This window comes from Micromesistius poutassou (genome assembly GCF_964030765.1).
Source record: "Micromesistius poutassou genome assembly, chromosome: 1".
Lineage (NCBI taxonomy): Eukaryota > Metazoa > Chordata > Actinopteri > Gadiformes > Gadidae > Micromesistius > Micromesistius poutassou.
The window spans coordinates 853,669-878,170 of NC_140271.1; the positions used below are offsets into that span (position 1 = coordinate 853,669).

The 24,502-nt window shown below is 46.3% G+C and overlaps 1 protein-coding gene across 1 annotated transcript in view; it reads left to right on the forward strand.

Annotated features, from left to right (window-relative positions):
• LOC311381398 (voltage-dependent P/Q-type calcium channel subunit alpha-1A-like) overlaps positions 1 to 16,607 on the forward strand; it is a gene marked incomplete at both ends in the record, with an annotated part of 22,106 nt that extends 5,499 nt beyond the window's left edge. Inside the window, 9 exons of the mRNA XM_084488454.1 lie at positions 1,273 to 1,376; positions 4,724 to 4,815; positions 5,124 to 5,268; positions 7,965 to 8,078; positions 12,454 to 12,682; positions 13,413 to 13,801; positions 15,718 to 15,903; positions 16,032 to 16,199; positions 16,497 to 16,607. Coding sequence (XP_084344580.1) covers positions 1,273 to 1,376; positions 4,724 to 4,815; positions 5,124 to 5,268; positions 7,965 to 8,078; positions 12,454 to 12,682; positions 13,413 to 13,801; positions 15,718 to 15,903; positions 16,032 to 16,199; positions 16,497 to 16,607 — 1,538 coding nt within the window. The remainder of the gene's footprint in view (positions 1 to 1,272; positions 1,377 to 4,723; positions 4,816 to 5,123; positions 5,269 to 7,964; positions 8,079 to 12,453; positions 12,683 to 13,412; positions 13,802 to 15,717; positions 15,904 to 16,031; positions 16,200 to 16,496) is intronic.
• Positions 16,608 to 24,502: the final 7,895 nt, after the last annotated feature.

The window sequence follows — 24,502 nt, forward strand, 5'->3', positions numbered from 1 at the left end:
ATAGATACACAGAGACACAGGCAGACAGGCACACACACACACACACACACACATAGATACACAGAGACACAGGCAGACAGGCACACACACACACACACACACACACACACACACACACACACACACACGCACAGATACACAGAGACACAGGCACACGCACACGCACACACACACACACACACATATATATACACACCAGACACATACTGTATATGATAAGCTAAGACCCAATACCAAGCCCAACATGCAGAGCCCAGCCCCAGGTCACCAGGTCCATGTCAGTAGCAGGTCTCTGTGATCAGAGGGTGCCACACTATAGATCATCTCTCTATAGACGTCTTTTCACTCCAGAGCCATTCACCCCTGTAGCAGTTTATGTCTGGTTAGGTATCTATGGTGATTTACCTAAGATTTAATTGCTGACGTGAACCATTTTCCGATGTCGTTGAAGCTATGTCCTCTAGAACTCGGGATGTTAGGGATGGAAGACGTGACGTTATTTGGCAACGGTATTTATAGTTTACTGATAACGATAAACAATTCAGTTTTTATTTATGAACAGCAGCCGTTTGCACATATACACTGCAGCCATATGAGAGCAGAATATAGTTTTTCAAAATAAAATAGAACATAAAACTCTTAGGTTTATATCAGCATCTTCACAGGATTTACAATCCTGATATTCCACAATTTGGATGTTATCGGCCAATACATTGGTGAATCCATACCATCCGTATGATCCACTAGCAAAAAATATTATCGATCTGCAGATTTCATTGGATATAATAAATATAATTGTATATTGTTGGATAAGGTGATCTTTTAGGTGCAGATTTGCATGGTTTTTCAGTGAATCACAGACATCAAATGATAGTCTTCCCATAGATATAAAAAAAGTTTATCATTTTATTTATTTCCCAGTGTTTCATTCGTTGCACCAAAATTAACATTAATGGTAACCTTGCGTAACTAGAGAACCCAAAGCCTAAATCGTTTCAAACTGCTTTTGTTCTGGTGAACGATGTTACGAGTTATACAAAATCTTAGACAAAGAATCGTTGAAAAGAAGAAAAATCTGTCTGTTTGTGAAAAGACTATTGCCTCAGTGTTCCATGTGCGGAAGGTGCGTTGTTTACTTGTGTATTTGTGTGTGTGTGTGTGTGTGTGCGTGCATGGCCCATCCTCTCTCTCTCTCTCTCTCTCTGCCATCCCTCTCGCTCAGGGTCCATACCGAAGGGTCTAATCTCGCAGGGTAACTTGTCATTTTCTCAGCAGCCACAGACCTGACGGTGGGGAAGATCTATGCCGCCATGATGATCATGGAGTACTACCGCCAGAGCAAGATCAAGCGCTCTCAGGCGTTAAGGGACGAGCAGGTACAGTAGGGGAGAGTCTCACTGACCCTCCCTTAAACCCCCCCTCCTCCTCAGCTCAGTCCCCTCCGCACTGCCCCGTTGTGTGTCACCAGGTAAAGAAACTGAGGCCATGTCCAAAACAGCTACGCCGGATTAATGTAAAACATAGTTTTCGTGTTTTTCTTGTCTTGTTTCTGGAGAGACCCGCATATCCAAACTGCCGGAGTATCATAGCGCACATATCGATTAATCAAACTCCCCTACTCAGCAGTTTAAAAGGCAATACCTTTGGTGTTGAAAGTTAAAATTTTCCGTTACCATGTTTTCACCAGTATTATAAACACCAGTGTTTATAAAAAAAAACACCTTCTGTCTACACTGGAGAGTCACATCATTACTGTTTGGGTTTCGGAAATATATATACGCTTGCCAACAAGAACAGTGTCAGTAACAAATTCCTCCCCCCTGTCAAAACCCCCCCGGGCGGGAGGGGGGGCCTTTGATTGCGTTGCTGCATAAGGGTGCCAGTTCTAATTGTTGTTGATTGTTCCACCATCATAGGTTGGCCAGCCATTTGCCTGATCAAAAACGTAGCTAAACGTACCAGTACGTCAATCTTAACTCAAGTTAACCATTAAAAATGATTTGCGTGTTTTTTTTTCTTTCAACCGCTTATCATGGCTATATCTGTCTACTTACATTTGTTAAAACCCTTAGTAGTAGAATCTTAGCTCTCTTTGTCTATTTAGGCTACATCGCTTTCCAATACCCATGGGAAGAGAAACTAAGAGGAAACATTGTATATTATTTTGTCTTATTTGAATGCATTAATCAACACTAAAGTACTGCATTTTATTATGGCAAAAGTAAATGGCTGCCAAGCACAAACCTTCAATCAATAAGAACCTGCTCCGTCACGCAGCGGCACAATCAAAGTCTCCCCTGGACACATGTTTTAGGAAGAGGAATTTGTTACCTACAACAACATGTTAACAACATGTTCTGATTCATCCACTTCGGAGAATATAAATAAAAATATCTGTTTGCATGTTTGTGGCGAAAAAAACAAACCCTTTGTGCGTCCAGAAGGCCAAAACTTAGTAGAAAATGGGTATCATTGACACGTTTCTCTGGCTTAGTGTGGACAAGGCCTCAGGCAACAAGAAGTAGCATTGTAGCATGGCCCTGTATGAAGCCCCTGACCTGATACGCCTGAATCTGCTAGAACAGGCATCACCTCGGAGGCTCAGAGCCGTTTTAGTCGTATTGGGCTAGCAGTCCTCATCACACTGTCACATGTCACAGCTGACAGCGTCACGTCAACTGCAGAGCAAATGTCTTGAACTCTTACTCTTTTCTGTTAGGAGTGGGCAAAATAATGGACAAACAGGCATGAATAATGGCAACACATTGACACATTGCGTTGCAATCAGGTCAGCGACGCCCCAGAGAGATAGCCACAAAATAATTTTCTTTTAATGGGAATATTTATTTTTGAAGAAAAGGGGGAAAAGTACATTTTCTTTTCTGAAAGCTTTCTGAGACATTTGCACCTGTGACCACCTGACCCGAGTCCACAGCTGTGAACGCCAGGATGGGTCAGGACCTCAGAAAGCATGAGTGCACCGTGAGCTCTGTGAATTGCATGTTCCTGATCTGTTGACTCTAATGTGCACACTTGAACCTGGATGACCATCGACTCAGCTGACCCAACAATGTTGTTCTTTTACTTGCACCAGCAGATTTTTGAATGCGATGCTAATGTCACTAAGTGAATGCAGTATTGATTGATTGACCTTGAGTGTGCTGTTTTTTTTGTTTCCTCTAATCCTGCATCATACCAACGTGTGTGTGTGTGTTCTGTGCATCCCTTTGACTAGCACATTCAGTGCCCTTCGCTAATGCTGATCGACCAAATCATTTCATCCACCTGTCCCTTAGAGTCCTGATTGCTATCCCCACACTCCATCTGCATCGCCCCATGTCCTTTCCTTTGGTTTTCTTTAGATAATAAATATACATACTTTTGGGGTTAGGGTGGCTGACTACCACGTTTTCTGGTAGAGTTCAAACCCAAATTCTCCGCATTCTACCTTTAGGCCTCCATGAGCAAGAATACCAACCCTACCTGGTCATATTATACAATTTAACTGTAATTAGCTCTGCTGCTAAATGACCAAATAGTTAATAATAGCACATTAGTTCATGCCAAGCGACATGCAAAGAGAGACATTTCTCTCTTTGTCCTGTGAGATCGTCATATACACTCACAGTGTGGACATGGCTTTAAAGGAGTAATGTGCTGGATTTTTACCCAATACCCTTCGTCCTATCTTTAGACAGACAGTAGGCCTGCTTTCCTGGCCTTTTAAAACTATTTTGGGATCAAGCACATAGTTTCTACTGGCTTTGCAATTTTTTTCTGTCTTTAAGGGTTGAGCTAAAAAGGGAACCAAAGTGAACAGGAGTTTTTAGCCCTTTAGTTCAAGAAAATATACGCGTAGTATGAGACCTGCCTCGTCCATCACGGACGGTGAGTACAGTAGAGACTGTAAAAAGGAGCCGACTAGAGTTGGTTATAAATGAACGTGATCCCAACGTGATCCCAGGTTGAGCCTGGGAAGGGGATGTGACGCAATGCAGGACTGTCCATTTAGTTGTTGTTTTTTATATATTGGTTAAAAACACAGAATATTATCCATTAAAATGTAGCATAGCACTGTATAGAACTTTAACCTCCATGGTAGCATCTCAGCTCGTACATTGCCACCGGAGCTAAGGGAGACTGCAAGGAGGGTACGGGTGGGTTATGGATGTCAAAGAGGCTACGGGTGGGTTATGGACGTCCAACTGGTGGGTTGGCGCCAATCCGAAGGCCCCGGTGACCCCAGTGACTACAGTCGGCGTCGCCACGGCAACGAATGCCGTTCCCCCCCGCTCAAAAGTGTGACGCTGCATCTTACCCTCCATGTCCCACAGGCTGCCGGGGCTACGTCAGCTCTTCCAGACTCCTACTCTTCATTTATTTCCCCCCCCCCCCCCCCCCCCGACCTCCTCTTATTCTCTCCAGTCGCTCTCACTCTCTCTCTCTCTCTCTCTTCTCCCCTCTTTCTCTCTGGAGTACACTCTATCTCTGCTCCTCTCTCTCTCTTTTCGGTTCTTTTCCTCCGTACTCTGTACGACAACTCTGCGTTGTCGCGTGCTCCGTGCCTTTCTCTGCTGTCGCCCCTCCCCGTTCCTCCTCCTCCCCATCCCTCCTCCTCCTCCTCCTCCTCCTCCTCCTCTTCCCCCTGCTGTTAGCATGGCTGATCGCTGGCGTCGGCCATGTTGTATATCTTACACAGAATCGAACGCCATTACTGTTTCAGCGCGTGGAACCGCCCTCCCCCACGCAAGACGGGGGGCCGGGACTCGCCGCCCTCCCGCCACCGCAGACGACCGACCAGCCAATCGGCAGCCTGTAAGTAGCACCGAAGAACCCCCCCCCCCCCCCCCCCCCAACTATACCTTTAGTTTAGCTCAAGTCACTGATTTCTGTTTCTTTCTAAACGTCCGCTAGTTAACAGATTAACGCTGAACGGAGTTAATACTATAGTTAATACTATAGTTAATACTATAGTTAATACTATAGTTAATACTCGGTGTAGAGACGGCAAATGTTTTGTGATGCTTGTTGGGACGGTTGTGCATTAATGCATGAGTGTGTGTGCGTTCGCATGTACGTGTGTGTGTGTGTGTGTGTGTGTGTGTGGATGTGACGTGTCACAGAGCTGTTGAAGGGGGGGTCCCAGAGAGCCAGTCCTGGGTGACGGTGCGAGCCCAGGAGATGTCCCAGAGGGTGGGGAGCTGGAGCCCCGAGGGCCACCCTGGTGTGCACTCCCAGGACGGCCTCGGACGCATGACCAACTCACAGGTAGCACACACACACACACACACACACACACACAGGTCTCCTGCCACACTAGGACCGCAATGGGAAAAGAGCCTTCAGGCTTTATTGTGTCAACCCTGACTATTTATGTGTTGTAATGTAGGACACAGAGTGCTGTTCATATTTGATCATCAAAATGCTCAAATAAAATCAATCAATCAATTAATAACAGCTGGAAAAACACGTGCCCATTGGATTAAAAAAAAAACAGTTGACATACACACACACACACACACACACACACACACACACACACACACACAAACACACTCACACTGGACCCAATAACAGTGGGCTGTATACATTTGGGGACATTATATAGAACACCCACAGAATGCAAAAACAGTGGATGGACACACACACACACACACATATATATATATATATATATATATATATATATATATATATATATATATATATATACATATACACACACACACACACACACACACACACACACACACACACACACACACACACTCATACTCCAACAGTGGATACTCACTCAATCAAATACAGCACTAGTGGCACCTTGATTCATTCATGTTCCACTTTCATGTTGTGACGAAACAAAAGCCCAGAGCTAATGCTAACAGTTGCACAGTGAATGAGAGGGTGGTCCATGTGCAAATAAAGATTGTAGTTCCATTTCCATAGAATCCATTCCTTGAAACCCAGGGGTTCAGAGTTCAGTTCTCCAACTGTGAAATGGCCAATCACGTTCCAGAACATGTATGGCGGGGGTGAACTGCAATATATGGAAAAAATAAAACTACGGTGATCCTGTTGGCACAATATTTGTGGTCATAAACAGTGTTTTCAAGTTGTTTGGGTTAGCATAGCAAGCTTACATTATTGTCAGTGGACTGTAACATTTCCATTAAATCTCTTGACAGTTGACAATAACAGTTATGAATGGAGACATCATATAGAAGTTGACACACACATTTCTATATGTCTCATTATTGCTTAATTGGCACCTCATTCAACATTAAAAAAAGCCCTCAAAAACTCTTCTGTAAATGCATGTGGTAAAATTAAAGACATCTACTTATTTATGAAGGTAAATATGTTACAAAATGCCTGTAGAACCAAAATCTGAGAGCAGAGCTATTCACTATGAATATGTGAATAATTGGAACCTGAGGCTTCAGGTTTGAACGCATTTCCTTTGGACGTGTAACATAAATAATAATGAATTGTGTCTGATTAACAAAGTCTGAAATGAATAAGCTTGGTGTTTTGCTTTCAGGTTATAGGTTATTGCTGTGTAACTACCAAATCTGTCCGGCCAAATCTATCTCTCAGTGTGACATAACTAGCATTTACAGACAGTGATTAATTTTTTTTTGGTCACATTGATTTCGGAAGAAATTTGTTAATTAAAACTAAACTGGTGAATTGCTGTTTAGCTTCAAAAGATAGCTTAAAATATGTGTAATTCACCCTAGCCAGTTGAACCTAGTTTCTGATAAAAACAAAGCATTTCAGGACATAGCGGTAATGTTGTTATGGCAATGAGTGGTGTGTGTGTAAATTACACTGAAACTCATACACTGATTAACATGTGAACTATGCTTTTTTACATTCTAAACATTAATGTATGTGTTGTGTATTAGTGAAATACATCCCAGCGTCCTGTTTCTAAGAATTCTGTTCTATCTAACAATTGTTAGGAATATTGTGTTCATAAAACATGTTCATGCACAAAGGAAATATGTTTATAATAATGTTTTTCACTAAAGTTTTTGTTGAATAAGTTCTCGCATTGTATTCTACAAGTTATCACATATAGGCTCCAAGCTCTCACCTTTCGCAACCTATTTACTGTCATCATTTTCCCCCTCCAACCTCAACTATTAATATCAACCTTCCGAAAACACCTCAGCTGCTGTTTATGACTACAAATGTGGTTTCCACTGCCCATCGCAAACAGAACAACATGGATGTACTCATCCATTGAGATACGTTCTACCATTGAGTTAAGTTCCAACATAAGCGAGCACCCCCCCCCACCACCCATCTCCATTGAACTGACAGACAGCAGAGCTAAAGATACCAACTTTAGGATCAGGCCAACCTAAGCTCCATTGGCTTAACAGGTTGAATCTAGCTATACTTCCCCATCTTAAAGCATTCTAATTCAAGCAACCTTAAACTAAAACCAAGTCAAGATGACACTGCTGGTGAAAAAGGGTATTTGTGGGAGAGATGGACTCTAGTGGTTTAAATATTGAAAGTTCTGAAATCAAGCTAAATGTCCACAGCAATAGGCAAGAGCAAGACAGCTCATCCCCTACACGCTCAATATTAATAGTTCACTGTAAGGCTAAAAGCAATCACTAAATTGTGTCACTAAATTTTTTTCAAGCCAATCCAATTGAGCCTTGCCAAACATAACCATGGTGTTCTACCAAACAATGCTTCTCTTCCTGCTGGTTGATGTTAGTGCTTGGTTGATCCAAAACGGTGTACAATCCATTAAAGATGAGCAGAAGTAGACGTAAGCAGCAAGTCATTCAAGCTTAACTCGCTCCCCGACTGTTCCCCTTAACAACAGCCCTCACCCTCCAGGCCTGAACAGGATCACCGTACATCTAATTAACCCCACCCCTTCCTCAATCACTTAACGAGGCCAACCACCAATCACAATGGCCCCTGCTGTGTCTTTTCAGACGGTAGAGATGAGAGAGATTGGGCGGGATGGTTACTCGGATACCGAGCACTTTCCACCAATGGAAGGTCACGGAAGAGCTGCTTCCATGCCCCGCCTGCCCGGCGACAACCAAGTGAGCATCCTGACCATTCTGTTCTGTTCTCCTCCATTCTCTGCTTCTTCAACCGCTCTGCTCTGTTCTGCTTCAACTCTTTTTATTAGATATATCTTTTATTGAGGTCAGGAATCTGACAGACAAGCCCCCAATGACATGCATTGAAATAACCTAACGCAGAAATAACTTAAAAGGCAATTTTAAAGATTAGAGAGATTCGATTTAGGTTCCAAAAGTAATCAATGAAATTCAAATGATCGCTCTCATTTTTTGTTTGATTTTAAATGATTTTTTCAAACAAGAAAAAAAAAATTCTTGTTGTATCTAGGAATTGTCAGGACGATAATCCCACAAATGATATACTTGATGATATATGCAGTGTAGGCAGCATTGTTGATGCTAACTACATAACTCAACAATATGAAAAAGATGCATTCTATAGTGTCCACAGCTCATTTATTCCATCACGATTCTATTAAATTAGCATGAACTTATTTTGTATTATCTTATGTTATCTATATTATAATTTATAATAATAATAATACATATATAATAATTGTTTTTATTTTAATGAGTTCCATTGGGCACATTTAATAGAAACTGTGCAGATAGTTCACTGAAACAGACGTAGAGCAGTCAGCATTCTCTATTTGGGAGTGTGGTTTGTTTTGCTCTCTTTTCGCTCTTCTTTCTCTCCTCTCCTCTTTTCCTTCCTTCATTTGCATGAAGTGGAGGCAACTGTGGCTGGCTTTTGTTCTGTTCTTATCTCCATTAAACACATTCACCCCTTTTTACACCACCTGAATGGACTCCCGAGAAAGTGCTGATGTCACGCACACACACAACACACACACACACACACACACATCATACGCTGTAATCACATTCAATAATATTACTCTTCCTTCCTGTAAAAGGGTGGACCACCAGATTTCTTCTATCGAAAAATGTGACAACAAATGTTTGTTTCAACCATGTTGGATTGTGCATGCACAAAATGTCCTGTATGAGATTCATAAATTCATATAGATTAATATTATTATTTAATGGTCACTGCAGGCATTCTCACATCAAGGTTGAAACAAACAGATAGCTGTATAGATATCTTTAAGGTAAAGGTAAAGGAAAAGGAATTAATTGTTTGAAGTGTGTGTGTGTGTGTGTGTGTGTGTGTGTGTGTGTGTGTGTGTGTGTGTGTGTGTGTGTGTGTGTGTGTGTGTGTGTGTGTGTGTGTGTCTGTATAAGTGACTGTGTTTCTATCGTGGTCTCGTTGCATTTTGAACCTCGCCGTTCCTGTGTTGCCACGTCTTTGTGGTTCCTGCCTAAACTCCAAACGTCTCGCTGTGTGTGTGTGTGTGTGTGTGTGTGTGTGTGTGTGTGTGTGTGTGTGTGTGTGTGTGTGTGTGTGTGTGTGTGTGTGTGTGTGTGTGTGTGTGTGTGTGTGTGTGTGTGTGGGTGTGTGTCAGTGTGTGTGTCAGTCAGTATCTATGTGTTTTTCTGTGTATTTCGTCACCATTGTGACTTTGGTAACTGCTTGTCTCTAGCAGTGTTGTTGTTGTATTTCTGGGTCGTCGGCTGTCCTTAGTGGTAAGTGTCTCACCTCCACGCCTGCTTCAATGTGTAACCAACCTCCAACCAATCAATCTCTCTCTCTCTCTCTCTCTCTCTCTCTGGGTTTCTTTCGCTCTATCTCTCTCTATCTCCCCCACACTACAACACACACCTTCCGGTTTCTTGTCCCAATTCCCATGTGTATGTCTCTCTTTCTCTCTTTCCCCCCCCCCTCTCTCTCTCTCTCTTTCCGCTCTCTTTCCGCTCTCTCTCTCTCACTTTCTTTCTCTCTCTGCCCTTTTTGTCTCCTATGGTCCTTGTATTACCCTACCCCACTTGTGTTTGTGTGTGTCTGTGTGTGTGTCTTCTCTGTGCTTATTCAGCAGCGGAGGAAAGGGAGACACCGTGGCAGTAACCTCAGTGTATGTACCCTGTCCCTCTCTCTCTCTCTCTCTCTCTCTCTCTCTCTCTGTCTCTCCGTCTCTCTCTCTCGCTCTCTCTCTCTCTCTCTCTCTCTCTCTCTCACTCTCTCGTCCTCTTTCTTTTTCTCTCTTTCTATGTTTGTCTCTCTTTCTCTCTCTACCACTGTCATTCAATTTGTCCCTCCACCCTTCACTATCTCCCTAGCTCTCCCCTCTCTCTACCCCCCCCCCCCCCCCCACCTGTATCTCCCCCTTTGTCCCCCCCACCCCCCCCTCACTCTCACTATCACTCTCTCTCTCTCTATCCCTGCCTATGTCCTCCCTCCTCCTCTATGTCTCTCTATCGCTGCCTCCCTCTCCTTCTCCTGCGTCCTTTTGTTTCACACAGCCCTTTCCCTGCCCCGTGACCTTACTAGCACACCACCGCGCCACGTGACCCCCCCCCCCCTGTACGTCGTGTGACGGACGTGCTTTCGAACCAACAACCTTCCACCGTTCAGTACTCTTCAGTCAGACGGGGTTTGATTGATTGGCATGACCGGAAACTGATCCTCAGATCCTGCTGCCCAATCAATTCCTGGCAACTCCTGTGTCTCTGCTCTCTACTGCACTTTGTGATAAGAGGCTCCTGGATCCCAGATAGGGCATGCAATAGAATCGCCGCAGCGCGCCATCTGATACGCATGCAAGCAGAGCCGCATCGTACAGCATAGCAGCGTCCCTTTTAAAAAAAAAGACTTTTTTTAGTTAAGTAGCACAGGCTGGGGCAACTTGACCGGATTTGTTTTTTGTGTTGTTATTTTAGTTCTTGTTCTTTTTGTTAAACCTCCCCCCCCGTCAAAGAAATGGTACTGTGGCCTCGCTGGCTCTCTCTCTCTCTCCCTCTCTCTCTCTCTCTCTCTCTCTCTCACTCTCTGTCTCATGGCTGTGTCTCTCTATCCATGACCGCTACTGCAGCTCCGTGTCACCTCAGTGTCTTCATGCCCGTTGGTCAGACTGTGATGATGTCATCGTGATGTCATCATAACGTCATCAGTGTCCTGTTTCTCTGTCTCTGTGTGGACACTTCACCTGCATGCGCAAACATCATTCAAGTGTGTGTGTGTGTGTGTGTGTGTGTGTGTGTGTGTGTGTGTAACAGAAAGTATGCACAAGTGTGTGCGTGTGTGTGTGTGTGTGTGTGTATTTCTTTGTGTGCACTTGTGTGCCGAAGACAGAGAAAGAAGAAGTGTGTGTTAGAATTTGTTGAAAGAAAAAGTACATTCAAGGGCCCCTCTGTGCTACACCCAGTGGACCAAAAATCTGCTCTGAGTTTGTACTCCAAAAAAAATGTCCCACACAGTTTCATTAACACGTAGAAGGACGTAACCATAAGGGTACTTAGTACTGGAGCCATCCCTGCATGACGGTCCCGGTACCCTCCGGGCAGCATCGACCGACTGGCACCGTAGGCTCCAGCCTGCCGGCCCCTCCGGCCTCTGGGGAAGTCTGGAGCTTCGTACCCAAGAGAGTGAGCTTTGGACCGGGCCGGAGGACCCCCGTCACGCCCGCCCCCCGCCCCCCGCCCCCCTCTCCCTGTGTGCATGCATGGCTGGAGTGATCTAAAGGCACACTCTCAGAAATCAGCCGGACGGACAGACTGTTTTTATGCGCCGGGTCTGGAATGTGTCGTGCTCAGTGGGGGGGTCTGGGGCAGGGGTGGTGGATGCGAGTTCTGCTGATGATACCGTTTGATTTGTTTACTGTTCGGGGAGTAGGACAGCATGGAAAGGCATGGCCGCTGTTCATCTCTGTTCTGTTCCTCTCCTTCTGTTTCCTTATTTTTGTGATTCTTCTTTTTTTTTTTTTTTAAATAGGAAGCATGATGATGAAAATGACTTTTAGCCAATATGTATAACCGGGAAAGAGAACCATGCATATAGTATTACACACACACACACACACACACACACACACACACACACACACACACACACACACAGTCACACTCCTACACTCACACTCCTGCCACAGGATACATCCTAAGAGGAAGAAAGAAAGAGAGAGATATGCCCTTCATCCTCTGTCCCTCTCTCTCTCTCTCTCTCTCTCTCTCTCTCTCTCTCTCTATCTCTCTCTCTCTCTCTCTCTCTCTCTCTCTCTCTCTCACTCACTCACTCACTCACTCACTCACTCACTCACTCACTCACTCACTCACTCACTCACTCACTCACTCACTCACTCACTCACTCACTCACTCACTCACTCACTCACTCACTCACTCACTCACTCTCTCTCTCTCTCACTCTTTATTTTCTCCCTCTCTCTCTCTCTCTCTCTCTCTCTCTCTCTCTCTCACTCTTTATTTTCTCCCTCTCTCTCTCTCTCTCTCACTCTTTATTTTCTCCCTCTCTCTCCTCTCTCTCTCGCGCATCCATCAGACGATCCCTGACAACAGCCCCATGAAGCGCTCGGCCTCGTCCCTGGGCCACAGCCGGCTGGGACGGCCCCACCGCGGGGACCGCGGGGACCGCGGGGGGCCCGAGGACTACGCCATGGAGCACTCCATCCCGGAGGAGGGCCGCGTCACGCGCCACACCCACCGCCGCAAGGAACGCAACCACCGCGCCTCGGAGAGGTCCCTGTGCCGCTACACAGAGGCGGACACAGGTGGGAGGCGTAGACGCACACAAACACACACACACACACACACACACACACACACACACACACACACACACACACACACACACACACCACACGGTGCTGAATCATGCCGTCGGTATCGCCTTTATCTGTTTATAGAATGTTGTGTTCTGTTGTGCATAGCTATGCAGCCGACTGTCAAATCCCCGCACGTCTTGCCAAAAAAGAGGCCTTACGGCGCCATCTATGGGTTAGTGTGGAGTACTGCCGTTTCAGCGGTGAACTTAACATGCAGCTACCGCGTCCGTTTCCCCATATAGTCATTGCACCCCCCCCCCCCCCCCCCTGTATGTGTTAGAAGGGGTATTTTGCGGTTTCATCTGTAAGAAATAAGCTTGAAATAAGTGATGGCCAACACCAACCCAGGCCGTTTCATCTCCTACACCGCAGTGGCGGAGCCAGACTTTTTTTCAAGGGGTGGCAAGGGGGTGGCCGAGGCTTTATAGGGGGGTCCATATTGAATTGTTGACGGGGGGGGGGGGGGCGAACGCGATTGTCGAGAGGGTGGGGGGGGGGGGACACGATTGTCAACGGGGGGAGGGGGCAAACGCAATTGTCGACGGGGGGGGGGGCATACGAACGCAATTGTCGACGGGGGGGGGGGGGGTGTGAAGGTGTCTGTGTCTGAAGGGGGCGCCGTGGTTTGAACTGTGCCCTCAGTGTGTCACTCACCGTGCTCCCTGAAACCCTCCAGGCCACACGGAGCTAAGCACCACCGCCCAGCCCGGGGAGCCGCCCCTCATCAGAGACAGGGACCGGGACCGGGACCGCGGCCGCTCCAAAGACCGCAAGCACCACCACCACCACCACCACCACCACCACCAGGGCTCCGTGGACAAGGAGCACTACGCGCCGGCCGAGCGGGCGGGCGAGTACGCGCACCGGCACTCCCGGGAGAGGGAGAGAGAGACCGAGCACGACCGGGAGAGAGACCACGACCAGGAGAGAGAGCTCCACGACCGGGAGAGAGAGAGAGAGCACGACCTGGAGAGAGAGCCCGACCGCGACCGGGAGAGAGAGAAAGACAACCGCCGGTGGTCGCGCTCCCCCAGCGAGGGCCGCGAGTGCATGACGCACAGACAGGTGGGCTTCTGGGTAATTTAGGTGTAAAACCAGAGAGGGCAGGTTAGGCCAGTGGCGACGCCCCATGTCCATGAAAAACGTGAACGTCATCTCCAGAGCTGGGGGGTGGGCCTTCTAGTCCAACCGTCTCGGCACTAGGTCGAGAAGATGCTTGAGAACGGAAAAATGTCCACACAGCCGGTCGGGTAGTAATTGCTTTTGGTACAGCGAACAGAAAAACATGGCGGTTAGTGCATCTAGTGTTTTTTTGTCCGTAAAGATTTTTTATCATCTTCCCGAGGCAAGCGGCGAAATGTAAAGTTAATCACTGCTGGTGTTTGAGAAACACTTTGTTATTCTTCCTTGATTTCTTGCTTTGATAGCTGTCTGGCAGTGTAGTGGCCTATTTATGAAATATTAATCAATAAAACAGTTTACTTAATTATTTTATTTTCGTGAAGAAAATACCCGACTGGGTATGCCGAGCATTGCTGAGAAGGTCAGCGTCCAAGTCGAAAATATCGTGGATCTCGGAGAGTAGCAGCACCCAGGGAGGGTCAGGTTGAGCTCTGACACTCGTCCCAGAGGGAATGTGTTGCCTCGCTGGCCCTTGCAGCTTGTCATGCACACAGGGCTTCTGGGTGTTTGACGCCCAACCCAAAGGTTCTGGGTGGAGCCCCAGAACCCCTGCGTTCTACCAGTGTCATCCTCATTACGCAGGACGTCTTAACCTCCCAATCTGCTCCTGGAAGACCTTCGTCTAAAGTCTACTCTGCTCAATGATTAAATAGTACTCTGTTAGGAACCGGCTTTTAAATTGTGTGTTTGGTAAAAGTATGTTGTTCTTCATGAAATATCAACAGTGAATATCGACTCAAAGAAGTGAAAAATCAAGGTACCATTTGGGATTATAAGTTCAATTCGAATGTCAACACCAAAACACCCAATCCTCGAATTTTTATTTTTGCTATGTGATAAAATGTATGTCAATTATCTGGATTTGTATACATGGGCACATGCATACTAATCTAAAGCCGTAGTAAAACATTGAGCATAGCCGTTCATATACATGAATGGTTATGCATTATTGCTCAAAAACGAATAAATGTAACGTCATTATATATCAGCTCATTAAATCACTGCTTCCAAAGCCAAACAAATATGCACTCGTGTGTATATTTGAGTACCCAAATATCATCCTTTCATGTAAACTAACTCCTGCATTCTCCCAACATATCCCTGTTTATCCCTTTAACAAAATTCTCCTCAAAAGCTTCTTTAAATAATTAATCATATATGAGCTCTTATTTTGAAGGAAGGCTGTTTTAGTTGATTTACCACAGTATATATTTCTAGTAATATAGAAGTAGTAGTAGTAGTATTTATGGTTATTATATAGGTGTGAATATTTGTATTCTTAAATACATTGTAAAGAAATGAATAACAATTTAGTTATAAACATAATATATTTATATACAGATACAGCAATATATTTATTATGTATTTCAAATGGAAAATATTAAGCTTGTGTGGCAGTGTATCCCTTGAGAAATCAACCCTTTACCCTTCTTTTCTCCTCTTCTTTTTTTTTGGCTTTTTTTTTTCGACATGCTCTTCTCTCTCTGCGTCTGTTTTCTGGAACCTCATCTTCCCATCCTCCTCTCTCCTCCACTCCTACTCTTCGTCGCCTCGCCGGTGCTTCTCTATGTGCACGTGCATTGTTTCATTGCATTTCCTCTTCCATCTACTACTACTACTACTCTCTCTCTCTCTCTCTCTCTCTCTCTCTCTCTCTCTCTCTCTCTCTCTCTCTCTCTCTCTCTCTCTGCACATTCCAACCTCGATCGCCCCCCCAAACGCCGCTGCCCTCTGCTTTGCCGTGTCGTCGACCGCGTGGTTCGTCCTTTTTATTTGGCTTTGTCTCACGTTTCGTGTAGGGCAGTAGTTCGGTCAGCGAGAGTCCCGTCCCCTCCACCTCGGGCACCAGCACGCCGCGGCGGGGCCGGCGCCAGCTGCCCCAAACCCCCGCCACGCCCCGGCCCCATGTCACCTATTCCCCCGTGGTCCGTAAGGCCATGGGGGGCCCGGCGGCGGCGGCGGCGGCGGCGCCCGGGGGACCCCAGGCCCGTCCCCCCCCCGGTCAACCATCGCTTCTCCCCGGAGCCCCCTCCCCCCCCCGCTCAGGGCCACCAGGGACCCCCCCTGCCCGCCGGCCCCCCCCCCCACCGCCGCCGCCGGCCCCCACCACCAGGGCCGGCACCCGCTGACCCGCTGGGGGGAGACGACGGCGGGGGGGGGCGACGGCAGCTCCACGGAGGGGGACGGCTTCTACCACCAGGACTACGAGCCGCCCGCGTACGAGACCAGCCCCGCTCAGGGAGGGAACCCCCACGGGGCGGGGCCGCCGCCGCCGCCGCCGGCCCCGCCCCAGGCCCAGCCCCCGCCGCCGCTGCTGCTGCCGCCCGTCAAAGCCCACCCCCTCCCGCTGCCGCAGCCCCACCCCGCCAACAACCCCCACCCCCACCCTCTGGGACACCCCCAACCTCTGGGACACCCCCACCCGGGCCGGCCGTCGCCCAGGACTGGGGCCCCGTGCCAGCCGCCGCCCCCCCCCGGCACGCCGGGGGCGGCGGCGGCGGCGGCGGTGGCGCTGGTGCCGGCCCAGCGCCGCGTGCCCAACGGTTTCCGCGCCCCCTCCCCCTCCGCGCACCTCCAGGGACCCCCGCCGCACACGGTGCCCCACAAGATCCCCCCGCCGGGGGCCCATCCCCGAGGGCCCCGCAAGGGCCTGCACGAACCCTACACCCAGAACGACGACTGGTGCTAGCCTCCCCCCGGGGGGGGGGCTCCAGAGGGTCCGGGGGGGGGGGGCGGGAGGCGGGACAAACATGACTGACAGACGCAGTGCACAGAGCGAGAGGTGGACTGACGTTCCAGAGCAAGGCATGATTCTTGCGCTTTTGTCTCGGTTCATTTGGTTTCGTGATGTCACCGTTCTGCGCGGGGAAGAACCCAGATGAGGAGGAGGAGGAGGAGGAGGAGGAGGAGGAGGAGCGCCCAGACTGGACGCCTCTCATTGAGACCGTGGAACAAGAGCAACAGGGGTGTGTCGGAGGGGGGGGGTGGGGGGGGGTTATTCGTTTTTTTGTGTGTGTCCTAAAAAAAAATCAAGGCTCCTCCTGGCTCCTAGAAAGAGCTCCAGCCACTAAACAAGATGTCAACGTCGAGTTTCCACTCAGAGACCCGGCCGGCGACGGGACACATCGACCACTTTTCAGTTTGTTTGTTTCTGTTGCTTCTGGAAAACGCACTTCTGTTAGTCGCAAACAAAAAAAAGAAGGAACAAAGGTAAAGTCCCAACCTCTCCCGACTAGAGGGAATATTGATGAGTTTTATCATCTGTGTTTACTCCTAAATAAGGACTGATCCTGGACAGGGGGAGGGGCCTGGTCACCTGACCCCGCCCCCCCCAAGGAGGGGGAGAGGGGGAGTTCAGTCAGGTGGTCACCATCCCTTGACCCAAGTCCCGTGTGTTTGTCTGTGCGTGCGTGCATGTGTTGAGTGTGTGTGTGTGTGTGTGTGTGTGTGTGTGTGTGTGTGTGGGTGTGTGTATTTGTGTTGTTGTACACCCATAAACACGGACAAAAACAGAACAGTTTTTTCTTCTTCCACGACTGCCTACTCCTCCTCTCCTCTTCTCTCAAAACATCAGAATCTTGTATTTATTTGACTTTGTTGCAACCCCACGCGCCTTGTTTTTTAGTTCCTTAAAAGACTCACAAAATGGCGCATCCTGCATGAATGATTACAAAAAATAAAGAAAACAAAAGTGAGATAGAAGAAAAGTGGAACAAGGAGGCGGTACACACAGAGGTGTGTGACGTGAATTGAATTGTGTGTGTGTGTGTGTGTGTGTGTGTGTGTGTGTGTGTGTGTGACGTTCCCTCCCAGTGTTTCAATCTCTGATGGAAAGTCTCTTTCTGTATTGATTGTATTTTTGGTTAAATAGGAAAACACACAGAGTGCCCACTGTGGCATCGAATTCACAAAACGGCTCAAAACGGCTCAGAAGTCTTCCAGGGTTTTGGGGTAAGAACAAAAAGGTAGAGAGAGAAAAAATAAGAAGGGAGGGAGATAGAGAAAGAGAGAGAGAGAGAGAGTCTCTTCCTCTTGACCTCCTTTATATTTTTAATTTGCTTTACTTTTCTTGACGTTAACTGATAGGGAGAGAATGTGACCCACCCCCTCCTCACTTACTCGAACCTCACTCTCCCCCCCCCCCCCCCCCCCCCCCACACACACACACACACACAAACTTTGTAGTGAGATGGGATAGTCTTGTCTCTAAAAGGTAGAGCTTGTATTGTGGTGAGGTTGGGATGGGCCTCACAATCAACCAAACAGGGCATATGTAGGATGTACTGTCAAGATACATTACGGTATTTATTGGGCTGTTGGTAGATTTATCATTTACTTTCAGCGTTACATTTTTTTTTTTAAAGAGTTGAGGTCACGGGGTAAGCTGAGGCCGCACTTCCAGCTATGTCCTGTAGATGGCGCAATATACAATATACTTCATACAATACGCTCCTGTAACTTATTCACTTGAGTTTAGGTTGACTGCTCTGGTTGTTATCCGTATCAGTTCACTACAAATCTACGCTTTATCTTTTGCTTAATCAAGTACACATTGTTTGTGTTTTCTAAAGGCACGATACATTACACAGGATATTACATCCTGTATAAACATCGCTTCATAAAGGATCAGTTAATAAATTATTTAATGCCTCTCTTAGTTAGCTGTGCCTGCTACAGTGGCCCACATAGTCAACTACTCTGACATTGTGTGTGTGTGTGTATGTGTGTGTGTGTGTGTGTGTGTGTGTGCGTGTGCGTGTGTGCGTGTGTGTGAGTTTGAGCGACAGTAAGCTTATGTAATTTCCCTTGTGTGTCAACAAGTTTTTCTGAGTGCCTCGACAAACACTCTTTCACCACTGTCCACTGCAGCCTTCTCTCCCCCCACTGGTTAAACATATAGAAATATTATATAAACGATTAAACTTCAGGACAAAGTGAATTCCTTCTCAATGTGTAGTATCTCTGCGGGTAACTGTGGTAGTCGTAGATATAGTAGCCGTTTTTGATACATTCATTGACGAAGACCAAATTGTATTGATCAGTTTTGTCTCCAGCCGTTTCCTTGGAGACCAACGACATGTTGACCAGAGAATGGACAGAAGAAATCAACAAAAACGAACAAAACTACCAACAAAGTGGATAGTATAGTGTCTTTGCATCCTCCTAAGAGGACATCATTGACGGCTACTCTTTCACATCACCACACTGGGCATGAGAGAGAAAAACACAACATGGATGTAGCTCATTTTGGTTTGTATGTATGTGTGCGTGTGAGTGTTTATATGCATAATGTGTATTTTTCCCCATTAACTTGCATTACCTATGTACTACTTATAGTTATCTTTTTTTGGAATGTCACTATTGTTGTGTGTGTGTGTGTGTGTGTGTGTGCGTGTGTGTGTGTGTGCACGGCACTTAATGAAGATGTGTACACGCCCTTCCTGTTCACCATAGATAGTCCTACGTGTTTTTCGCCAACCAGATACACATTAAAACATTAACCACACGAAAAGCAATGTACAACTCGCTGTTGAAAAAAAAGTTTTTTTAACAAAAAAATATGAAAAAATAAATAACCTAGTTCCAGAAATGCATGTGCTATGTGCATGCCACACCGTGGGTTAACAGTCATTTTCAGGACATAAAAGAGAAAGCAGAAATATTGAATTTAAATGGATTAACAATCAACAAAAAAATATATATAGATAGATGTTTTTAAAAAAAAAAAAGCAACATGTTTCCCTTTTCCTTCTATTTTTGAAAACTAACAAGTTTAATAAAAAATAAATCACAAAAAAAGTGTTCATACGTACGGGAAAATGTGACGTGTGACTGTTGAGGCGTGAAACGAGGATGTTCGGGAAAGACACCACACAAAAAATGAACTGCTGTTTTTAAGCAACAATAATGACGATAATAATAAAGAAAAGAACGTCCAGTCCAGATGATGAAAGTGTATGTTTCTCCCTTCAACTTATTTACGTATGATGGCTGTTGTGAAGAGACAGGAGGCTATAGACCAAATCTGAAGATGACGGCTTTATAACCTTTTAATCTTACACTTCACTTCCTCTCTCTCTATTGACTCTCTCTCTCTCTCTCTCTCTCTCTCTCTCTCTCTCTCTCTCTCTCGCTCTCTCATTTGCCACACTCCCAACCCTATAGCACTGCTATTTCTACCAGTGCATTTTGTAATTCCAAACATAATTCTTCCTGAGGAATAAAAAAAAAAGAAAACAGAATGCACATTTTGAGTCGATGCCTGATCGTTTTTTTTTTAATCTGTGTGGCTTATAGGGGCCAACTAATTCATTATATATTTTTATGTGAATGTTCTAAGTCATATCATATTGCCGAAGATGTGCATAAATGCATTTTGATATGTGGGCACAGTATGAGAGGGACATTAGTCTTTCTCATTAAGAAATTACAAATGCAACACTTGGTGTGTAGCAGGGACATTTCTTCCAAAATCTTGTTCTGCTATTTTTAGCTCTCTCTTTACAACTGCTGAATTCAACCTGCAGCCCCTTGAAAAAATATTTTCAATAGGCTTAGCCAATCATACATTTTGATTGTCACGTTGACCACTCTTCTTCAATGATGCAAGGTCAGTTTTCACATGAGGAAAACCTTCTCAGTTGCAATTTCAAAGTAAATGATCCCAGAACTGATCCCTAGCACATGTGCTGAACCAAAGCAGTCTCAGAAGGATCCACAACATTCACAAGGAGGAGGAGGAGGAGGAGTAGCAGCAGCAGCGTGAATGGACCAGGCCAGGGCCTGCTCAGATGTTCTCCCTCAACTCCTTCATGCTCTTGCGCACCGTGGTGTAGGGGATCACCATGATCTCTGCACCGCCACCGCCCAGCTCCTTGTCCCAGATGTACTCGGGGGAACAGCACCTTGACTGCCAGGTCCGCCTTCAGGTTGGGCCGGCAGGCCTTCACCAGGTCCTGCACCCCTCCCACCGCCACACCGAAGAAGCCACCGGCGAAGTAGAAGTCCCCCTTGCCTAATCGGATGTGCGCCATGGTGAGAGAGCAAACTGAATTAGCTGAAGTGGTCACGGTCGCTCTTGTGTAGCCACGGGTTCAACACGGCCACTTGGAGTACGGGATGAGTATGAACGTGTGGAGAGTGTTCACAACGTTTTCGAGCTTGGAAGACGTTTCTGGGGAGTTGTTTAATGAAAGCATGATCATGGGAAGGGTTACAGAGGAAGATGTTCATATAGCAGGGTGCACTTTGGGTCTTAACCACAGGTTAATGGAGTGAGGTATGTAAATCGAGGGTCAAACTAGAGAGGAGAGGAAGAATATTGACCAAGGCTACTTACTACGGCAGCCCTAGCAGATAAGTATCCCCTTTTTAGATGATCCTCTTGCTGACTACAGGATCTCCCTAGATAGCTTCACTGCTGCCCTATCTGCAGCCATCGACTCTTATTGTGGACCACAAGAAGACCATGGTTCAGGCCAGGATAAGAAGCTGCACAATGCTAAGTACTATTTTTAAGTACAACATACAATAAGTGCGTAAGAGGGGTGTTTTTAGGAGAGTAAGGGAGGAGAAGGGGCAATGGGGGGTAGGGGAGGAGGCTATGCAAGGTGAACTCTGAACAAGTGAGTCATGAGTCTCTTGCGGAAGCTGGTGAGCGACTCGTTGTCCTGACATCGGCATGGAGCTTGTTCCACCATTGTGGTGCCAAAACAGAGAAGAGTTGTGACTTTGTTATTTTACCTGTGTGGTACCTGTGGGGTGTGTGGTCTGACTAACCCTTAGAGGTAGGCTTGTGCCATTGACCGCCTTGTAGGCCAGTACCATCGTCTTGAATCTGATGCAAGCTACTACAGGGAACCAGTGGAGGTGACGGAAAAGGGGGGGCACATGGAAGAATTTTGGTAGATTGAACAAGGCGTGCTGCAGCATTCTGGATACGCTGCACAGGTTTGGGCACAGAGGCAGGGAGTCCAGCCAGGAGCGAGTTGCAGTAGTCTAGGCAGGAGATGATGAGTGCTTGGACCAGGAGCTGAGCTGCTTCCCTTGTGATGAAGGGCTGGTTCCTGCGGATGTTGTAGAGCCAACCACAGTGATGTTCACGGTGCAGCAGAACTGATTGTCCACTACCACACCAAGGTTTCCTGTGGTTGGTGATGGAAATACAGCAACGTCCCAGAGAGTGACCAATAAGTCCATGTGAGGGCAATCTGTCACTGCCACAAGGAGGAGCTCAGTCTTGTCAAGCTTAATCTTCAAGGTATGGGCTGTCGTCCAAGTGCTGATGTCAGCCAGATATTCTGTGATGCATGTTTCAATCAGGATTCTGTCTGAGGAAGGGAAAGAGAGGAATAGTTGAGTGTCGTCAGTGAAGCAGTGATAGGAGAAACCGTATGATGTGATAACAGAGCCAAAGGATATAGGGAGGACAGAAGGGGTCCCAGTACTGAGCCTTGAGGGTCACCGGTGTCAAGAGTGCGGGGTTTGGACAAGGAGCCATTCCATGTGACCTGATAGTTGCGACTTGTCAGGTAGGATGTGAACCAGGATATCGCAGAGTCAGCAATGCCAATTTCAGGGAGAGTGGCGAGGAGCATCTGGTGGTTCACGGTGTTGAATGCTTTGGACAGGTCGAGGAGAATGAGAACCGATGAGAGGGATGAGGCTCTGGCGGCACGGAGCGACTCCGCCACCACGAGGAGGTTGACAAAGTCATCGGCTGTGAGGGAAGGAAGAAAGGGGGAGGGGTGAGGGTAGAGCAGGGGAAGAGAACATGGAAAAGAGTTTCCTCTGGTTGGAGGCAGAGGAGTTGATTTTGGTCTGGTAGAAGGCAGATTGGGCTGTTGACACAGTGGAGGTGAAGTCTGAGAGGAGAAGAAGGGAGTGAGAGAGATCATCAGGACAGTCTGATCTCTTCCGTTCCTCTCACCTGCCCGGAACTCTGCTCTTACAAGCTTGCAGAGATTCTGAGAGCCAAGGAGCAGGTAGAGTATTGCCCTTCTCCGGAGTGGAAGGGACAGGGGGAGTCCAAAAAGCAGGAGAGGCAGGATAGCAGAGTGTCTTCCAGAGGCTTTCTCGGTGGACAGTAGAGAATTGTTCTGGAGATGGTAGTGAAGACAGGACAGTTGAGGCGAAAGTAGAGGGAGAGATATTTCAGCTTGTGGCAGTTAGTGACAGTGTGAGGAGTATGGAGGAGGGAGGGGGAGGACTTCAAGGGGAGAGAGAAAGCAACAAAGTGATGGTCAGACACCGGGAGAGGGGAAACAGAGAGAGCCGAGGTACCGCAGGACCTTGTGAATATACGGTGAAAGGTGGCGAACAAGTCTGTTAGTTCAGGTGGGTCTTGACTCCAGAAGGAGGCCACATCAATGCAGCGATTAGGGGTTAGCCTGGAGACCATCCTGATCACGTATCCTTCCTTTCTGTTTCGCTATACAGATCAGTCTGGACCTCTAGCCGCCCACATCAATTTCTGTGGGCGGGAGTTTGGCTTGATCTGCTCTTGACAAGCACCGCCAATCAGCATAATAAAACAAGTGACACCATCACAATGGTCTGTTCAGTGGATACCCAGGATGAAGATGAACAGTAAAAAATATTTTCCGCCAAGAAACACTGCTAGTACATACTCTTCTTCTTGTTTAAGAGTTGTTAATGAGTCTATTTCTGCAATATTCCACAGGGAAAATGTGGGTGCTAAATGAGTGATACCACAGCATTGCTTGGCGTCTAGAAAGCCAATAAGCTTTACAATGTTTTTTCTGGGGATGCACAGGAGCAGAGCCAGTGTTTCTCCCATTGATCAGGCTGCATTAAGCCAAATGTTTTACCCCTGTGTCTTACAATAAATTATTTTCATCATAAAGTTATCTTTACAAAACTGATACATGCATGGAGAATACTGGAAAATTGTTTGAATAAGGCATATTGTATGATATTGAAGAGATTTAACTTTGTTTTTTCTGTATGGCAGGTAATCTGTGAATATATGCACATTACTTCTACATTTCATATAAACAATATAGTTGCTATAGTTATTATAGGCTACCAATTCATACATATCACTAAACTTATTTACATTTAGGATATATCTAAATGAAATACATCCGTTATGAAAGGTAACTTTGTGCAAAATTTTGTTTGCCTCCCGTTATCAATACAGCTAGTGTTGCTAGTAGTGACAATTAATTAATTACATATTTTGGAGAATTTGATAGATTTAATAAGGGGGATAGAACAAAAGTCTTATATAAAATATATATTAAACTAAATATACGAAAAATAATAAACGAAAACAGAGAAACATGTAATTGAACAAATAATATCATTCTCTTAAAGGATCAGCTATTTTTGAACAAATCGTACATGACAGAAACATTAAAAAAAAAACACAAAATTATGATTTCATTCTTGTATTGTAAAGTGACGTTTTTACTTTGTTTGAGACATTTTGAGAGGTCCTGTTTTACAGCTGATGATGAACCTAATCTACCAATATGTCAATTCAGATACACAATTCTGACTACAATAATAATTTATGATGAACCAAAATATATTCTACCGGAATAAAACAGTAGCCCAGGA